The sequence below is a fragment of the Vicugna pacos genome, chromosome 13, assembly GCF_048564905.1.
Source record: "Vicugna pacos chromosome 13, VicPac4, whole genome shotgun sequence".
In the NCBI taxonomy this organism is placed as follows: Eukaryota; Metazoa; Chordata; class Mammalia; order Artiodactyla; family Camelidae; genus Vicugna; species Vicugna pacos.
In genome coordinates this window covers 19,689,858-19,707,863 of record NC_132999.1, presented here as the reverse complement: position 1 = coordinate 19,707,863, position 18,006 = coordinate 19,689,858, and the positions used below count along the sequence as shown (strand labels likewise).

Genomic DNA, 18,006 nt, shown 5'->3' with positions numbered 1-18,006 from the left:
GCCTTAATTGTCCTGGACATGGTTCTGTCTTCTAGGAAACTACAAGCCGGAATCTTCCCACACTGGGAAGAACAGCAGCTTTACCACCCCTACCCCCATTTTCTTGTTCCAGGTGCTTCCAACAGGTGATTTCTCAGAGAGCCTGAGTCAGGAGTCCAAAGGAAGTAAGCGCATTGCCTCCCCAAGCTTCAGAGAATAGATGTGTGGGGCTAATTCCAGCTCAGCAGTTTTGTGGGTTTTGTTTTGTTTTGTTTTGTTTTGTTTTGTTTTGCTTTTGATGGGATCAGAAGGTTCCTTTCCAAAGAGAGTCAGAACTATGTCCTATTTAAGAGCAAGAGCCTCGGATCTGCTAAAATTCTGGATTTGCCTCTTATCCCCTGGGTGACCTTCAGCAATTTATTCCACCTCTCTAAGCCTCAGTCTTTGTTACCTAAAATTTTGGGATAAAGGTACGTACCTTGTAGGGAGGTGCGGGGATTAAAGGATAATGTATACAAACCCCAGAGCACTGGGCTGGGCACACGGTAGTTAGTTTAAAAAAAAAGGAGAGAAGTCTGTTGATCCAACGAATGCAAGCCATTGTTACTAATCACACCGAAAGAAAAGCAGGGGACGCACAAACGGCAGTCCCTTCCTTCCCAAATCTCTGCTAGGCAGAGAGCCAGCGTCCTAGAACTTCAAGGGACTTTGATGGGTGGAACCTAGAACGGGTGGGATCCCGGGGGCCCTCCGGTGGGCGCAGGCGCTGAGAGCAGAGGTGGGTCGCTGTCTCCGGCCAGGGGCAGGTCCCTGGGACACCCCCCCCTCCCGGCCGGGCTGGTAACCGAGTCAAGAGCCTGCTCTCGGGCCCGCGGCGTCTCGAGGGGCCGGTTCTGAGGCGGGAGCGAGGCGGAGAGAGGAGGGGCGACCGGGGGAATTTCCCCGCCTCTCTCGCTGCTTCCATAAATCACCGCAGCTGCGGCGGCGGCCGGGCCGGGAAGTGCACGGAGCCGGAGCGCAGCGTGGTGGCACCAGACACCTCCCTTTCCCCCGCCGCTGGCTTTCTTTCAGTGTTTTTCTTTCTTTCTTCTTTTTTTTTTAAACCTCTCCCCGTCCTCGCCTGGGTGGCTGCCCCAGCCTCGCAGCCCGATAGCCGCTCCTCCTCCGCGGGTGCAGCCGCCCGCCCTCGCCGCCGCCGCCGCCGCCTCGCTCGCCCCGGACCCGCGGGAAGCGAAAGCTCCGCGGCTCCGCCTGTCAGCCCCGCGGCCGCGCGCCCGGTGTGGCCGTCGCCGCTCTCGAGAGGCCCGCTGCCCTGCGGGGGCCGCGCCGGCGCCGGGGTCCTGAGGACGGCTGGGGCGGCCGCTTCCTCTCCCGCCTCAGCCGCCGGAGCCCGGCGATGGTGGCCGCCCGCGCTCCCGCGCCGTAGCCGGGCGCCCCCTAAGTTTGGGAGCCGCCGCGGCGCCGAGAGGCGATTGCCGCAGGGCGAGAAAGTTTTGCGGGTGCGCCGAGCGGGCCCTGGGCGCTCCTCCCGCGGCTCCCTCCCCGCTTCCCGGCGCCTGGAGCCCGTCGGCGGGGAGTGGGGGGAGGCGGCATGGCCCGCGAGCAGGAGGAAGAGGAGGCGGCGGGGGCAGCCGCACTGGCCCGCGGGGGTCGGGGCTTGTTCCGCCGGGCCGGGGCGCGGCGGCCGCCCCTCTGGCTGCTCTGTCTGGCCGCGGGCTGGCTGCTGGGCGCCGGGGCCGACGCCGACTTCTCAATCCTGGACGAGGCGCAAGTGCTGGCGAGCCAGATGCGGAGGCTGGCGGCCGAGGAGCTGGGGGTCGTCACCATGCAGGTAAGGCCCCCCTCGCACCCGCGAACTTGCTAAGCATCCCGCCTCTCTCCCCCTCTCAGAGCCCTGTCCCATTACCAGTACAAGTCCCCGTGACTGTGCACCGACCTCTCTGGCATGCACAGAGCCCCCCTTTCCCTGGACACTTCTGCCCTCTCCACGAGCCCGCTGACTACACACCAACTCCTCTTACAGGAAACTCCCCAACCCCTTTCTCTCGTCTGCAGAAGCCCCTGCCCTTTGCACAGAACCCACTTCCCCAGCCCCTCGGCTCAGCTCCATTATCTCGGCCAGGGTACTCTGGTTGCCTTGCACCTCCTTCTCTAATTTGCACGAATTTCCCTCGCAGTCTTGTTTTATCCCGCCACCCTTGCAGACTCCCCTTCCCTCTTTGTGTACCCATCCCGGGGCAGGCGGCCCCGCCTGGCTCGGTTGATTTTCCGAGGCCACCAGTCTACCCCCTTGACCACCTTCTGGGGTCCCTCCGACCGAGGCGTACCGGTGGGTGCCGGGAGGGAAGGCAGCTGCTCCAGGGCCACCTGGGTCCTGGCGGAGAGCATCCGCGGGAGTGGACTCGGAGCTCCCTTTCCCCGCCCGGGGGCATTGGGGGAGGGGCTGGCCTGGTAGACTTGTCTTGTGTGGGGGACTTTTTTTGTTGCTTTCCGCTGTTGCTGTTGTCGGGTGCGCGCTGTCCGCTGTAGGATTTTTATTTTGTTTTGTGTATGCCTTTGGGGGAGGAGGAAAAAGGGAATGTAGTGAATAAGGTTCTCATTTCTCTAAATTGTTTACCATGTCAGTCCTCCCCAGGAGAGAAAGTGGGGGGGGGCCCTCAAGAAAGATTGCCTGCGGCTAGTATGGAGTCCTGAAGACGTTACTAATAACCGACAGTCGTAAAAAAAAAAAATTGCTAAACAGCAACCACCTGGAGATTCTGTCTCACCGTTATTTTAACCTACTTGGCCAGAAGGCCCTCTCATTTAGGAGAGGTTGAGACGGCATTTTGAAACCTTTGCTTATAACATTCTTTACGAAAAATAACCTCATTCTCTTATGTATTCTACAATAATGGTGATGGACATGGTCTTCGAAAGAACGAAGTTTCCAGGAATGTGTTCTTGGAATAGATTTCTGATTTTGATTCTGCTGTGACCACCCTTCTACCTCCTAGCGAGAGAGGTGTTTTAAGTCACTTGAGATTAAGATTTCTGGTAACCTCCCTCCCTGTCCCCTCTTCCCTCCCAGTCTCCTTCCAGGATGATACAGTTTTTCTAAAGCCAGTCCCACAGACCTGTACCACTGCGGTGAAAGACTATTGTTTTTGTTTTGATTTAGGAATGAGGTGAGGTTGAGGAATGGCTGGTGTGTTGAAAGGTAAATTCTGTGTTTATTTGAAGATACCAGCCCTGAAGTGCAGTTGAGTCGGTTTTTTTTTTCATTTGCACAATAGACAGGCTTTTAAGATACATCGTTTAACTTTTCTATGTAGATCTTTTAGGTTTTAGATTAAGTTATAATTTTTTTCTCTGCGTTTTCTGATTTCTGATGATTTCTGAGAGTTCTTAGGAGTGAGGTGACTTTTAGAGGAAATGGAACTAAAATGTTAGGAAAAAACTAGGATTCTTTTTTCCACTGGTGAATGCTTCAGTTCAGAGCATGAACAATTGTATTTTTGCATAGACATTCTTAATAAAGGGAATTTATTACGTTGCAATTCTAGGCTGTGCTTGTAAGATCAGTATGCATTCATCACCTTCATCCCATCACTAGAGCTGGAGGAGGGACTTTAGGATTTTTTTTTTTTTTTTTTTGCCCCATCTTCCTCATATAAGCTAAGGACTAGCTTTTTTCTAAGATGCTGACAGCAGTTTTACTGTTTCTCACCCGATCCTTGACAAAAGGTGAAATCGGATCCCAACACATTGTCATTCAGGTAGGGATCCAAAGCAAATGTAGTTTTAAAAGGCTTCCCTGTTGAAAAGGAGACACTTCAGGAAAAAAAAGCTCTGATCAGTGGGGGGTTTGTGCCCAAATGGCCCTTTATCTCCTCCCAACTGGCCTCTTTCTAACACCTTTGCAACCTCATTGTGGAAACTGGCCTCCTGGGGACAGGGTTTTGTCTGGCAAAATGTGAAGTGGCTTCTCTCCTTTTTTGAAAGGAGCAGCACATACTGTATTTAAATTCCTCTTCTTGAGCTGTACATTGATCTGCCACTTGCCTCCATCTGGGAAAATTGGGAAAGAGTCCCTTTTTAATTTTGTTAGACTGCCAGCTTTTCAGGGGAGGGAATACTCATAAAATAAAGTCTAAGGCACGTTAGATTTCTGGCCCTTGAAACAAAGGTTGCAAGCCTCACATTCTCCTCTGTAAACCTGGGATTTGTTCAGTGGGTCTGAAATTATGCGGGTCTAGTTGCCTAAAGTGCTGATTGTATAGCCCTGCCCTGTGACATGTTAGATTTTATAGCTGTGGAGCTAATCTGTTGCTCAGAGGTAGGTAGCCTCACATGGACATTAAGGTGAGCGGGATCAGACTTCCATCCTTAGATGTGAGGGGGTTGGGGAGAGATGATGTCTCTTTGCAGGAAAAGACTGTCCTCCCTCCATCCAGGGAGTGACTTCTTTCACTTGACATTGGCATTTGGAGCACGATGCAGACCTTTCAGGACAGCATCTTTTTTGACAAGAAACTTTCTGTAGGTCACTTCTGTATGTTAAAAAGCCTATTTACAGAATTTTGAGTTACTGCTGCTGAGATTCTCCAAAGACCGTTTTTAATTTTGAGAAATTGCAAAGTAGCCCCCAAAGGAGGCCTGTTGCCGCCTCTTGACTGACCGCCCATACTGCTCACAGGCGGTCGCAAGGAGTGATTTTACAAAAACGAAACCCAGGCCTCCTTTCAGCACTGCAACGTCCCATGGCATAGTTTTTGTGCTTGCTAATAGGGAAGATAGTTTGAAAAGCGGTCTGTCTTGAAGATTTTCTTGGAAGGGTTTTCTCATGGAGGCTGCATGCTCGTGTTCTTGTTGTTGTTCCTTTTTAGTAATGGACAAACATAAAAAAATCTAAATGGTTTGCATCAACCAATTTTGCCAGTGCCCCGGGAAAGCTGCCACTGAATACTGCCCCCACTGGCGGCAGACCCCTAGATCATGGGTGAAAGTCAAAAACTTAATCATTGTCCCCTCAGCGGTGTGGTGGAGTGAAGCCATTGATGACCTTAAGATCTGGGGAGCACAGGATGGCTGTGTCTAGGGAGACTTGCCTCTTTGTTCATGCAGCAAGCTTTTCCCAAGGAGCATCATGGAATGGAAAGAACTCCCCATTGGGCATTTGGAGACCTGGTTTCCAGTTCTGCCATTTTAGAAGTTGGGTGATCTGCAAAATTGGAGATGGTCATCCTTCCTAGAGATTGGCTCTGTGGACTTCATGGAAATGGTGGATGTGTGTGCATGAAGGCACCTGTTGATGTGAAGCTGGGGCTGGCGCTGTTGGTGGACGTGGTTGTTCTTAAATGGAGAACTATTAATTGAAAGCTGGCTGGGCACAGGGCACTATGCTAGCTAGGTGTCGGGATTTACAAGGAGGTATTCCAGCACAGTCCCTTAAGGAGTTTACAATTTGGAGGAGGAGGTCAGGTTGCACAGGTAAAACAGTTAAGCAACAATGCCTGCTTGTTAGAAGGCATATCTGGGCTCTGGGAGCCATTTCACCAGGCACTTATAAGGCCCATTTAACATTATATGACAATACAGGCTTCCTAACAGCAAGGGCCTGGCACACGGCCAGTGTGCCCGCCTTGATGTTAGCTCTGACTCGGCTCGGCTGGGCTGGGCATAGTCACTGGGAACTTGGCAGACACACCAGCAGGTTGGTCAGACAGCTGCTGTGTGGGGCCTGGAAGAGGGGTGGGGGTGGGTAGGGAGGGTCCTTCCGATAGGGACAGAAGAAATAACAGAAGCACAAACTAGAGCTTCAACTCAAGTTGAAGAAAGAGCAGCAGCCAGGACAGACGTAACTCCAGGAACTGAAGGGCGCAGTAGGGGTGAGGCGTTGACTGGAAAGAGAGAGCAATGTTGGAAACAGGGGCTACAGCTGAAGGTGAGAGGGGAGGCCTTCTGTGTATGCCAGGGAACAGCATGACACAGCTTTAGTGTTCGTTTTTCCATTCATTCAACAAACTTTTTCGGAGGCTTCTATTCTATGAGGGGCCTTGGGTTAGGCTAAGCCAAGCTGGGGATACAAGGTTAAAAAGGTCTGATCCATGCCCTTAAAGCTCTCAACTGATGATGCAGACAGATACAGAAGAAGGTGGTATGACAGATAGAGGAGGGGGTTAGCAAGATGCGGAGAGAGGTGTTAGGAACCAGTGGGCCAGTGCCATGGTAGAGAGGGGAACGGGGCATTATGGGAGGTGAGGTCGTGAAAGCCGGACACTCCTCCCGAGGCCTTTTCAGTGGACTGTGAACTGTCCACTCACAGAGGCCAGTCCTGAAAGCAGCCACAGCCCCAGGCATGAAGGGTAACAAAATCAGTAGTTCATCAGACATTCTTACTGCCTTCTGGTGGTACTGGACAAGGAAGTTGGTATAACTTGCACGCCTGAGTAGGGGGTGGCTGTACACGTGGTCCCATGTTTTATTTCTTTGGCGGTAATACCTGGAGCTTCTGTGCTTATTGGACATAAGCATCTTGGTGGTTCTGCTGTAACTGCATGCTGATTTGAGTTCTGTTTAGGTAAGGTTTGCATTTTCCTCTTAATCCGTGTCCATCCTACCAGGAGTGGCATGTTTTAGGGTAGTTTGAATGCGTACTTAGGCAATCAAGAATGTTTTAGGGAAGAATGCAATAATGCAAATAATGTTGTTTGATTCTATGCCTTGTGTGCAATATAAGCCCTAGTGGGAAAACTGCGGTCTTGCTTTCTTCTGAGATTGAACATTTAGAATAGAAGAAAATTGACCACTGATGGATGACTCTGAGTTGAACTTGGTAAGAATGAGCCCAGGGAAGAGAATGTTTAATCACTTCTGATGGACTCTGCCCCTGGTGTGCTTAGTACTTCCTCCCCTTCCTCTCCACTAATACCTGTCTTAGCTGGCGTTGTCGCCTGTGCGTATGTTTTTCCTGCCAATCTTACTTGAATCTGGAGGGATGTGGGGGAGGGGAAGGAGATGGTTTTACACTTTGCAACTTGGTGCTATTTCTGGTTGCTGCTTGAAGAGTTCCTTCCTTGAGCTTAAGTGGATGAGCAGACAGGAACCTTGCAGAACTCTGGAAGTTTGGTATTATGTGCAGTGGGATTTATTTTGGATTTGCTTGGACCTGGTATAAAAACGTATTGGAAGCCAAAATATGAAGGGGCAACAATTTTGACTCAGCTAGTCATTAACTATGTAACTTCCAGCGTTTCATTAAAGCACTCTGAACTTCAGTCTTCATGCTTCATTTGGTTAATGGAGGGAAATACCTTTTAGCACAAGGTCTAACATAGAAACAGTCAGTAAACAAATAAATACAGGACAGCCTGCTTAGTGCCAGGGCACAGATCCTGGAAGGCAGCAAACATGTAGCTCCCAAGCCTGAGTGAAACTGACATCTAATCTTCAGAACCTGCAGATTTCCATGTGGTCAGTCCTCTGGCCCAGGGGTTACCAAAGTGTGGTGCATGGACCTCAGGGATGTGGTACAAAACCATCCTTTGGGGTTTAGGAAGAAAGTAGGATTAGACCTACTATATTCATACTTACTTACTTTTAAGCTTTTTTAATACAAAGATTTGACAAAATACACAGAAGGAAAGAGAATAGCATGAGAATGCCCTTGTACCTCTTGCTCGGCTTAAACAGTTCCCAACTTGTGGTCAGGCTGGTTTCACCTCTGCCGCTGCCTCCATCTGCTCTTCCCTGCCCCCCAGATGATTTTGTAGTAAATTCCAGATACATAATTTCATCCATAAGATTTTTTTATTGCCTAATTTAATTTCTATATTAATGTTTTATAAGGTATATGATATATTGGTACACTAGTAGATAGAATCTGAAATCCATAAAATACAAATATTTTGAAGGGTGTATACTTTCAATTTTTTATAAAGATGTGTCTGGGCAAAGTGATTGCTGTGTACTCCAGCCCTTCACAAATACCTAGTACCTTTGCCCCGCAGTCTCCTTCACCTTCCAGGTGTGACGCCCTGCATTCCTTTGGGGAAGCTTCTCTGGGGCCCTTCTTTTCTCCCTTACACATACCACTTGGCCCTCGTTTTCATGCCTGGCTTTCCGCACGAGCCTGTGAGGTGCTTTGTTTTCACAGTGGCCTGCTTACAATCGTCTGAGCACACAGGTTTGACTCATGCATCGTGGGCCCCGTCTTCTTACTCCCGCTCTCTCCCTCTTCCAGAGGCGGCAAGAGTGAGAAAGAAACAAGGCGAAATAAGCTGGAAGAGTAGTGGGGTGGAAGGGAGGTTGACGAGGAAAAGCTGGATGTTATACATAATTGTCTCCTGATGAGTCTGTCAGCAGATACTCCCTCGGTGCCTCATGGCAGAATCGGAGGCTAGGAGAGTGCAGGGAAAGCATAGGATACCGATTGCTTTCCCTCCAACAGTTCATTGTCTTGTTAGGGAGGCTAAACCAACTTGTACGGGTCAAGACAGTGTAGAAAGAAATGCTACAACATGGGATCAAGATTACACCTGGGTTTGCTAACGCTAACATTTCCAGGGCTCAGTTGGACAGAATGCACGAGGTGGGCCAGGTGTAGGTCAGTAGGGAGTGGTGTCGGCTGTTGTAAACAGGAGGGCGCGTGCCAGGTGCTCCTCAGGCCCTTCCAATTGCTGTCCAGTGACCATGTGGGGCCAGTGTTGCCACGTGACTGGTTTTCAGGAGAAGCTGGGTCTATGATTTTTTTATGATGAAATCTCTTAATTCGTAAAATGTTGGCAACTAATTCAGATTTTTTAAAGAAAGACTGTGAGCTAAACCAAACATGTCTGTAGGCTTATTCATTGAGCTCCAGGAGGTCAAATCAGTGATTGTGTGTAAAGGTAATGGGGAAGCACCTTTCTGTAATAACAAAGGAAAACTTTCCGATAGAAGAGTTCTCAATTGGATTGTTAAATAGTTTTTGAGTGTTTCTTTGGTGACTTGCCCTCTGTGAGGGCTGAGAAATCCATCAGTAATTTCCAAGGCAATGACTGTCATGAGACAGGAGATTCTGGATGCTTGGGGAAAGTGTGTCAGGGATGTTAATCTGCTTGCGGGTGGAGAGGAATTCTGGAAGGCCTCCCAGAAAAAGCGGAATGCATAGGAGTTGGTTAGTCAAAGAGCGGCATCCCCAGAGGCTCCTTCTGCGATGGCGCCTCAAAGCAGGGGAAAGACAGCACTAAGGTTTGGAGTTCAGAGAGCCAGAGGGAAGAGGGTGTACCAGAAGAGGTCAGAGATGTAGCCAGAGGTCAGGTTGTGGGGTCCTTGGAACCGTCATGTCAGTCAAGACATTACGTGGCAGGTGACAGAACACCCAGTCTCCCCTGGCTGGGACAAGGGAGGAACAAGCTGCCTCACGCGATTGAATGGTCTGGGGCAGACCTTAGGGCAGAGCTAGATGAGGTCTCAGACAACGTGACCAGTACCGTTTCCCTCTTGCACACCCCCTTTCTTAAACAGGTTCTCCCCTTTGTTTCAACATGGCTGGCAGTAGCTTACCAGTAAGTTGGGAATTAGCCAATTATGCCCAAGTCTCATATTTGGAGGAGATGTGCTCTGGGGGAGAGGGACTAGGAAGCTGGAGAATTTAGCAGCGTGGTGCCTCGAAAGCTCAGCTGAAAGTGATTCAGGATTCAGACACTGGGAGCAGCCACCAGCTCCCAAGGCCTGTTCCACATCTAGTTTCTGCCTCCTCCAGTCCGGTTCTGGGAGGGCCTGCTCTGCAGTCTCCCTGCTCTGGGCCTGAGCCCAGGCTGGCTGGCCTCCCACTGTGGTCCTGGGGCTGCCCCAGGGCTGTGCACATCCAGGCTGAGCCGGCCTGCCCTTGGCACGCCTTCTCTCCCCAACCTGCCAGATCCACAGATCGCTGGGTGCCGTGAGAACTGGGAAGGACCAGAGAGAAGGTCAGATCTGCCTCCCTCATTTACAGATGAGGAACGGAGGCCCAGTGGGGATGTGACTCTCCAGCGATCCCGCCAGTAGTACACTCTTCTAGGACTCCTGTCTTATGGGTGCTCCATTATTTCAAGAGAAGATTGCTTGAAAATGGGAAGGAAACTTGACTTAAGAACCTTTACATTCCTCTTTGGAAAAAAAACGATTTATTTTATGGTTGAAAACTTAAGCTGATAGTCTAATTTGACAGCTGACTATGTTGGGTTTCTTCTTTTTTTTTTTTTTTTTTAGGTTGTTATTTAAATACCTAGAAGTCAGTGAGCCACTAAAGAAATAAAAAATTCTGAGTTACCACATGATGTTAGATATTTTTAGATATGTTTTAAAAGAACAAATTTAGGTGGCCAATAATTATTTATAATTGTGACCTTGTACCACCAAAGTGATTTTCTAATTAAAAGGTAAAGCATAAAAAGAAAATAAAACTTTAGGGGAGAAACAACTTTGGTTTTTTTGGTGTTTGTTTATGTAAAAGCTACACGAGGAAATTGCACCTGTAATTTTCAGGCAGAGTTCTATTTTGGAATTGAATTTCAGGACTGCATCTCTCTCCCTAGTTATTAGAAGTATGAAGTTCTTTCTTTTTGTGTGTGTGTGAAAACTGTAATAGTATCATTCCTATGGAGGGGTTGTTTATTTGATTTGATAATGAAACAAAATAAATGGCATTTGAATGCCTCTTTACCTTGCCCTCTTTGTTCTAGGTTCAAAAGAAGCTTCCCCCTACTTCAGATTTCCACAGTCACATGATTTCCGAGTTAATTACAGTTAGAAAAGTACCAACACCCCAGAGTGGATCGACTCAAAAGTAGCTTCTGGTCCATACCACACAATAGTGTGCTTTATTGTCATTGTAGAGTAGAAGCCAGTGGAGGAAATTCTTATCTGTTGTATATGATAACATCTTCATTCTGTTCCAACCATAACAGTCATTTTAAAGACTCAGTTAAAGCCCAATCCTGCACCACTTTTTTCCCCTTGGATATTTTTTTTTTCAATTTTATTTTTGCATGGAGTATTTTAAAAGATACTTCGAGGTCCTGGTGGAAGGGCAGTGAAAATCGGCCAGCCGGTGAGAATGAATCTGAATTTTTAATTAGGCTTTGAGTTGTTTCTTCAAAGTGCGGAGACATCATTAGTGATGTAAGTCTTGTTGCATTAGCTGAGACTGACATTTCACTTCAAACGGGGAGAGTGCAGCTGTCCTGTGCAGATAAAAGTTGCCAAGTGCGGAACAGCAAGGTGGATTGGTAGATAATTAGCTGTCCCACATTACTGCAGTGTGGAAGAAGCCTGCCAGTCATGGGCAGGAAGGAGGAATTATTAGCGGGAGAAAATCCAAGTGTGTCATAAAGCAATTTGGAATCACTTCAGCTGTGGCAGAGCTGATAAGGCGTATGTTAAGGAAACAAGACAAACTGAGTCTCGTTTATGATGGCCAACTTTTTTTTTTTTTTTTTACAAATCTTAATTCAAAAGAGGAATGGCCAGAAATTAATGATCCATAAACACGCTGAAGTAGAGATTCATCAGTCTGGCTTGACTCCTCATATAAAATAATTAACCAGCTTAAAATAGTCTTCATATTTCCATGTCACTTGAAAATAAAGTGAGGATTCTATATAGGAAAAAAAAATAACAGGGAGGCCATAAAGCCATGACAATTACCGTGGTGTGTATAAGCATGAAAAGATATTTGAAGAAGAAAGGTTGAAGTCTGTCACCTCCCTGATAAGTGTTGCAATATTTATAAATGGTTTATGGCCTTATTGGTGAAGTACATGTTTGTATTTAAATATTGTTAAAAGTTTTTCTGTGATCTTCGCCTTCATCTCCGGGAAATCAGAGGCGTAGGAAGACCTGTTGGGTTTCTTGTCCATCCTCAAGCATTTGCTAACCCAGCTGGAACTTCATGGGATTTTTTTGTCCCCTGGATTGCTTGCTGTGCCCCTATCAGGATACTGGACTCCTTTGTCCTAACTGCATCCACGTTTACTAATTGGTTTTCTCCAAAGCCTGTGGCTCTCCTGGTAGTCCAGGGGCGGTAGGTGCTGAAGTGGTCACGGCACTGCATTCTTCTTGGATGGTGTCCTCTCCGAATGAGAGCTGCACGTGGCTGCTGCAGGAGACCCAGTTTTCTACTTTTCTGCTCTCTTGAGGACCATACTGGGATGTTGCTGCCCTGGGCAGTTTTGGAGAGAGCTCGGAGAACTGAGGTTTTTGGCAGTCTTGGCTACTGGATGCAGAGTTGGTTTTACTGACCCTTCGTGGAACAGGAATATTTGCTTCTTTGTGGTCTTGGTAGTTAGGGGGGACCAGATTGTGCTCTGATTTGTGAACCATCTCGTTTGTGAATGGGTTAATATCCCAGAGTTAGTGTAAATTCAGATGACCAAGGAGGCCTGGAAATTTTTATTTGCATACATGTGTAATCAGTTAATAAACATGGGCAAGAATTGCAAACAGTAAAGCTTTGTACAGTTGAGAGTTACTAGAGCATGAGCTCTCACCAGAAAAAGCCCACATTTATTCATCTGTATGGTCCTGGTATGGTTAGCATTGTCTCCGGCACTTGAAGATTCAAAAAATGTCTGGACTATAGAAATCGTGTGGCCATCTTTAAACAGTAACTTTCTAACAGTTACTATTGTGAATTTAGCTTTTACCACTATGTTTCATGTGTCAGTTTCATTTCCTCCTCTGGACTCAAGTGTCTTGAGCCTGCACTTGCTACCAAACATTTAAAATGTTCCAGATAAGTGACAGTGTCTAGCAGAGTAAGCACATTAGGACTTTTAAGTATTAGTTGGTTCTCATGTCTAATTTCTTCATGTTACAGGAAGTTGAGGTATATAGATCTAGGACATTTAGGAATCTAAAAAACACAAAATAGTGTGTACTTGCAGATTATGTACTTGGAGCTACTTTATCCTAGAGGTTAAATTCGTCAGTCCATTTAATGAATATTTATTGAGCACATACTATATGCCAGATACTATGCTTGGATTTGAGTTCATGGTTAAAAGGAGACAGGAGCTCTACTTGTACAGAGTGTACCACCTACTAGGGGAAATAGACAGTAAGGAAATAATCATATGAATAAATATAAATTATAAACTTTTGAGTAGTGTTATAAAGGAAACAGGGGCTATTAGAAAGACTTAGAGGGAGATCCTTTAAGATAAAAATGTCACTTCTCTGCTTAAAATTCTCTAAAGGTTCCCATCTGACCCAGAGTAGAATCTAAAACTACAGTGGCCTTCACAGCTGATGTGATCTGGTCTCTGATATGTTTATGGCCTTATTTCTTCTCTCCCACACACACATGAAACGTTCCTCCAAAGCTCCAAGCAGACACTTGCCCAAGAGCCTTTGAACTTCCCTTTGGGAACAGCAAACAAAACTTTTCCTGCCCATCTTCTTTAAAACCCCCTTGACTCTCCTCACTCTTTCTCCTTACCCTGTTCATTTTGTATGTCACCTCCCCCAACCTTCCACGGGTAAGCTTTATATTTATTGTTCACTGCTGTTTTCCTATGGAATGGTGCTTGGCATCCAGAATTACTCAACAAATACTCATTGGTCAAGGCTAATGGGAGTGATAGCTCAGGACTGGGTGGCATGGAAAGGAATCAGAGCCAATCAGGGGAGAGGTTTGGTGGGTGGGGGTTAGCCAAAGAAGGGGGAGCCAGTCAGGGAGGTATGGGGGCTAGCATTCAAACAGAGAGGAGAGCCTGTGCAGAAGTCTTGAGAGGCCAGACTTTGGTATACTTAAAGAACTGAAAGAAAGCCAGGCAGCTGATGTATTAGCATGCCAGCAGAAGGACAGTGCAGATGAATTTGAACCTCGTTCCTGATCGATGCAAGTATAATTGTTTCTCTGTATCACTTTTGGCCATGTCTTTACCAGTAAGGACCCATTAGAAGGGTGAAGATACATAGTGAAAGGCCCTGGATCTGAAGAGGTCTGGGGGATGGAAAATCTTTGGCAGGCCCTTTGTTTCTTTCTTCCAGTTGAGAGAGAAGGGGAGAGGGGAGGAAGCTTCATTAAAAATTAACATGGCTTCACTGTTCCATACGTATAAATTAATATATATGTGTGTGTGTGTGTATGTATATGTATATATGCTCATACTTCCCATGTTATTTCTTCTTTTTCTTGGGAAAAAAAACTTATAGAGCAAACTCTGCCTACAACACTGAAGTCCTGCAATGATGATTCAGATGTACTTTTCCCCATTGTATTTCACCATTTATTCACTCACTCATATAGATAGATGGATGGATAGACAGAAACAGATTTAAACATAGTAAAATGTACTATTGTTTTTTTTTTCTCCCTGCAGATAGCAATGATCACTTTTTAAGGTGGCCTTGAAATTTTAGAACTCAATCTTTGTGAAGTGCGTCCAACATTTTCCATTTTAATTTCAAAATTATAAAATGTATGCAACATAAAAATTTTTTATTTTACTCATTTTTGAGGGTGCAGTTCTGTGGCATTGAGTGCATTCACATTGTTGTGCATCCATGATCACCATCCATCTCCAGAACTTTTTTATCTTCCCCAACTAAAACTCTGTACCCATTAAACAATAACTCCTCACTACCCCTTACCCCCAGCTCCCGGCAACCACCATTTACTTTTGATCTTTATGAATTTGACTACATTAGGTACCTTGTATATGTGGAATCATGCAATATTTGTCCTTTTGTGCCTGATTTATTTCAGTTACTATTTGTCTTCAGGGTTCATCTATGTGATAGCATGAATCAGAAGTTCCTTCTTTGGAACCCTACTTCAGGATGACACCTGCACCCCAGTGTTCATAGCAGCACTATTTACAATAGCCAAGACATGGAAACAGTCTAAATGTCCATCAATGGATGACTGGATAAAGAAGATGTGGTATATTTATACAATGGAATACTATTCAGCCATAAAAACTGACAACATAATGCCATTTGCAGCAACATGGATGCTCCTGGAGAATGTCATTCTAAGTAAAGTAAGCCAGATAGAGAAAGAAAAATACCATATGAGATCGCTCATATGTGGAATCTAAAAAACAAAAACAAAAAAATTATAAATACAAAACAGAAATAGACTCATAGACATAGAATACAAACTTGTGGTTGCCAAGGGGGCAGAGGGTGGGAAGGGATAGACAGGATTTCAAAATTGTTGAATAGATAAACAAGATTATACTGTATAGCACAGGGAAATATACACAAGATCTTATGGTAGCTCACAGAGAAAAAAATGTGACAATGAATATATATATGTTCATGTATAACTGAAAAATTGTGCTCTACACTGGAATTTGACACAACATTGTAAAATGATTTTAAATCAATGAAAAATGTTAAAAAAAAAAAAAGTTCCTTCCTTTTTAAGGCTGAATAATATCCCGTTGTATGTATATACCATTATTTTGTTTGTCAGTTCATCCATCGATGGTCCCTTGGGTTGCTTTCACCTCCTGGCTATTGTAAAAAATGCTACTGTGAACATGGGTATATAGATAATTGTTTGAGTCTCTGCTTTCAACTCTTTTGGGTATATACCCAGAAGTGGAATTGCTATATCATATTATAATTCTATGTTTAATTTTTTGTTGAATAGTCACACTGCTTTCCATTAGTGGCTGCACCCTTTTACATTCTTATCAACAATTCACAAGAATTCTAATTTTTTCCACATTCTTGTCAACAATTATTTTTGTTTTTTGTTTATAATAGTCATCCTAATGGGTGTGAAGATGTACTCTTTTTAAAAATATTCTTTTCTACTATGGTTTATTACAACATATTGAATACAGTTCTCTGTGCTATACAGTAGGACCATGTTGTTTGTCTATTTTATATATAGTAGTTTGTATCTGCTAATCCTAAACTCCTAATTTATCCCTATCCCACCCCCTTCCCCTTTGGTAACCATTGATTGTTTTCTATGTCTGTGAATCTTTCTGTTTTGTAAATAAGTTCACTCATGGCATATTTTATATTCCACATATAAATGATAACATGATATTTGTCTGATTTACTTCACTTAGTATGATAATCTCTAGGTCTGTCCATGTTGCTGCAAATGGCATTATTTCAATTTTTTTTTGTGCCTGAGTGATGTTCTGTTGTATATATATACATACCATATCTTCTTTATCCATTCTTCTGTCAGTGGACATTTAAGTTGCTTCCATGTCTTGGCTGTTGTAAACAGTGCTGCTGTGAACATTGGGGTGTGTTTATCTTTTTGAATTAGAGTTTTCTCCAGGTATATTGCCTAGGAGTGGGATTGCTGGATCATATGGTAAGTCTATTTTTAGTTTTTTAAGCAACCTCCATACTGTTTTCCATAGTGGCTGCACCAATTTACACCAACAGTGTAGGAGGGTTCCCTTTTCTCCACACCCTCTCCAGCATTTATTATTTATAGACTTTTTAATGATCATTCTGACTGGTGTGAGGTGATACTTCATTGTGGTTTTGATTTGCATTTCTCTAACAATTGTTGAGCATCTTTTCACGCACCTATTGGCCATCTGTGTGTCTTCTTTGGAGATATGTCTATTTAGGTCTTCTGCCCATTTTTGGATTGGGTTATTTGTTTTTCTGTTTTTTGTTTTTGTCATTGAGTTGTATGAGCTGTTCGTATATTTTGCAAATTAAGCCCTTGTTGGTTGCCTTGTTTGCAAATAGAAAATATACTCTTTTTGATGTAGAGTTTCATGAATTTTGGTAAATGCATACCATGTAATTCTCACCATGATCCAGATACAGAAGTTTCATCACCTCCAAAATTCTCTGATGCTGTTTCTTTGTAGTCCAGTCCCCTTGCCACTCTCACCCCAACCTGGAACCCGAGAAAACCATCTTCATCTCTGTAATTTTGCTTTTTCCAGAGTGTCATATAAATGGATGCATTATGGTATGCATTTTGAGTCTGGCTTTTTAAATTTACCATAATGCATTTAAAATTCATCCATGTTGTGTATATGAGTAGTTTATTCCTTTTTATTGCTGAGTAGAATTCCACTTTGTGGTTGTACCACAGTGTCTGTCCATTCACCAATTGAAAGACAGTTGAATTTTTTGAAGTCATAAATCTATAAACATTTCTACTGTAGACATCTTGACAAGTTTTTGTTTGAACATAATTGTTCATATTTCTAGGGGTGGGATTATTATGTTAAGTGTATGTTAAACTTTGTTGGAAATTGTCAGTCTGTTAAAGGGGCTGTCTCCTCATGTATTCCCACTAGCAATGGATAAAAGTCCAGCTCCACACTCTCACCAGAACTTGACTGGGTCAGTCATGTTAATGTTGGCCATTAACATGTGTGAAGTGGTATCACGTTGTGGTTTTAATGAACATTTTCCTAGTCAATAATGCTGCATAGTATTTTTTTTTCATTTATCTATTTGCCCTTTGTGTGTGTGTGTGTGTGTGTGTATGAAATGTCAAAACCTTTGCCCATTTTTACATTGGGTTGTTTCCTTATTCCTTATTTAAAAAAATTTACTGATTTTTATTAAATTTGTAGATTTGTACAATGATCATTACCGTCTAGTTTTACAACATTCTATTACTCCTCAAAGTTCCTATGTGCCTGTTTGTTGTTGAGTTTTTGAGAGGTACTTTAAAAAAAAAATTCAGATGTACTTTTAATTTTCCTTAGGAGTGCCAAATTCTACTGTGTGGTGGGGTTTTTTTTTGTTTTTGCTTTTGTGACATTGTTTTTAAAAGAAATTGGCTTTCATAGCTTAAAGAATAATGATGCCCGGATTAGAAAGAATAAAGCAGAATCGAGGATAGATAAAAGTCTTTAAAAGAGAGCTATGGATTTTGCAGTTGTTGTTTTCAGCTAAAAACAAAGCGTTATGTAAGAGTTTGGGCGAACGTGGCCTGTGTGGGTCCTTAGACTTGGTCGCTCTGTTAGTGACTATTGGTGGATCTCTCATCGGGCCCACACTGCCCTGGGTGTGGGGTACGCTGAGGAGCAGGACAGAGTCCTTGCCTTTGAGAGGCTTACATCCTGG

At 44.6% G+C, this 18,006-nt stretch overlaps 1 protein-coding gene across 2 annotated transcripts in view; it reads left to right on the top strand.

The window, feature by feature from the left end:
* The first annotated feature begins 977 nt into the window (after positions 1 to 977).
* Positions 978 to 18,006, top strand: part of CACHD1 (cache domain containing 1) — a 197,533-nt gene continuing 180,504 nt past the window's right edge. For both annotated transcript variants that reach the window (XM_072974300.1, XM_031684370.2), the window contains exon 1: positions 978 to 1,810. In XM_072974300.1, coding sequence (XP_072830401.1) covers positions 1,571 to 1,810 — 240 coding nt within the window. In that variant the 5' untranslated portion in view covers positions 978 to 1,570. The remainder of the gene's footprint in view (positions 1,811 to 18,006) is intronic.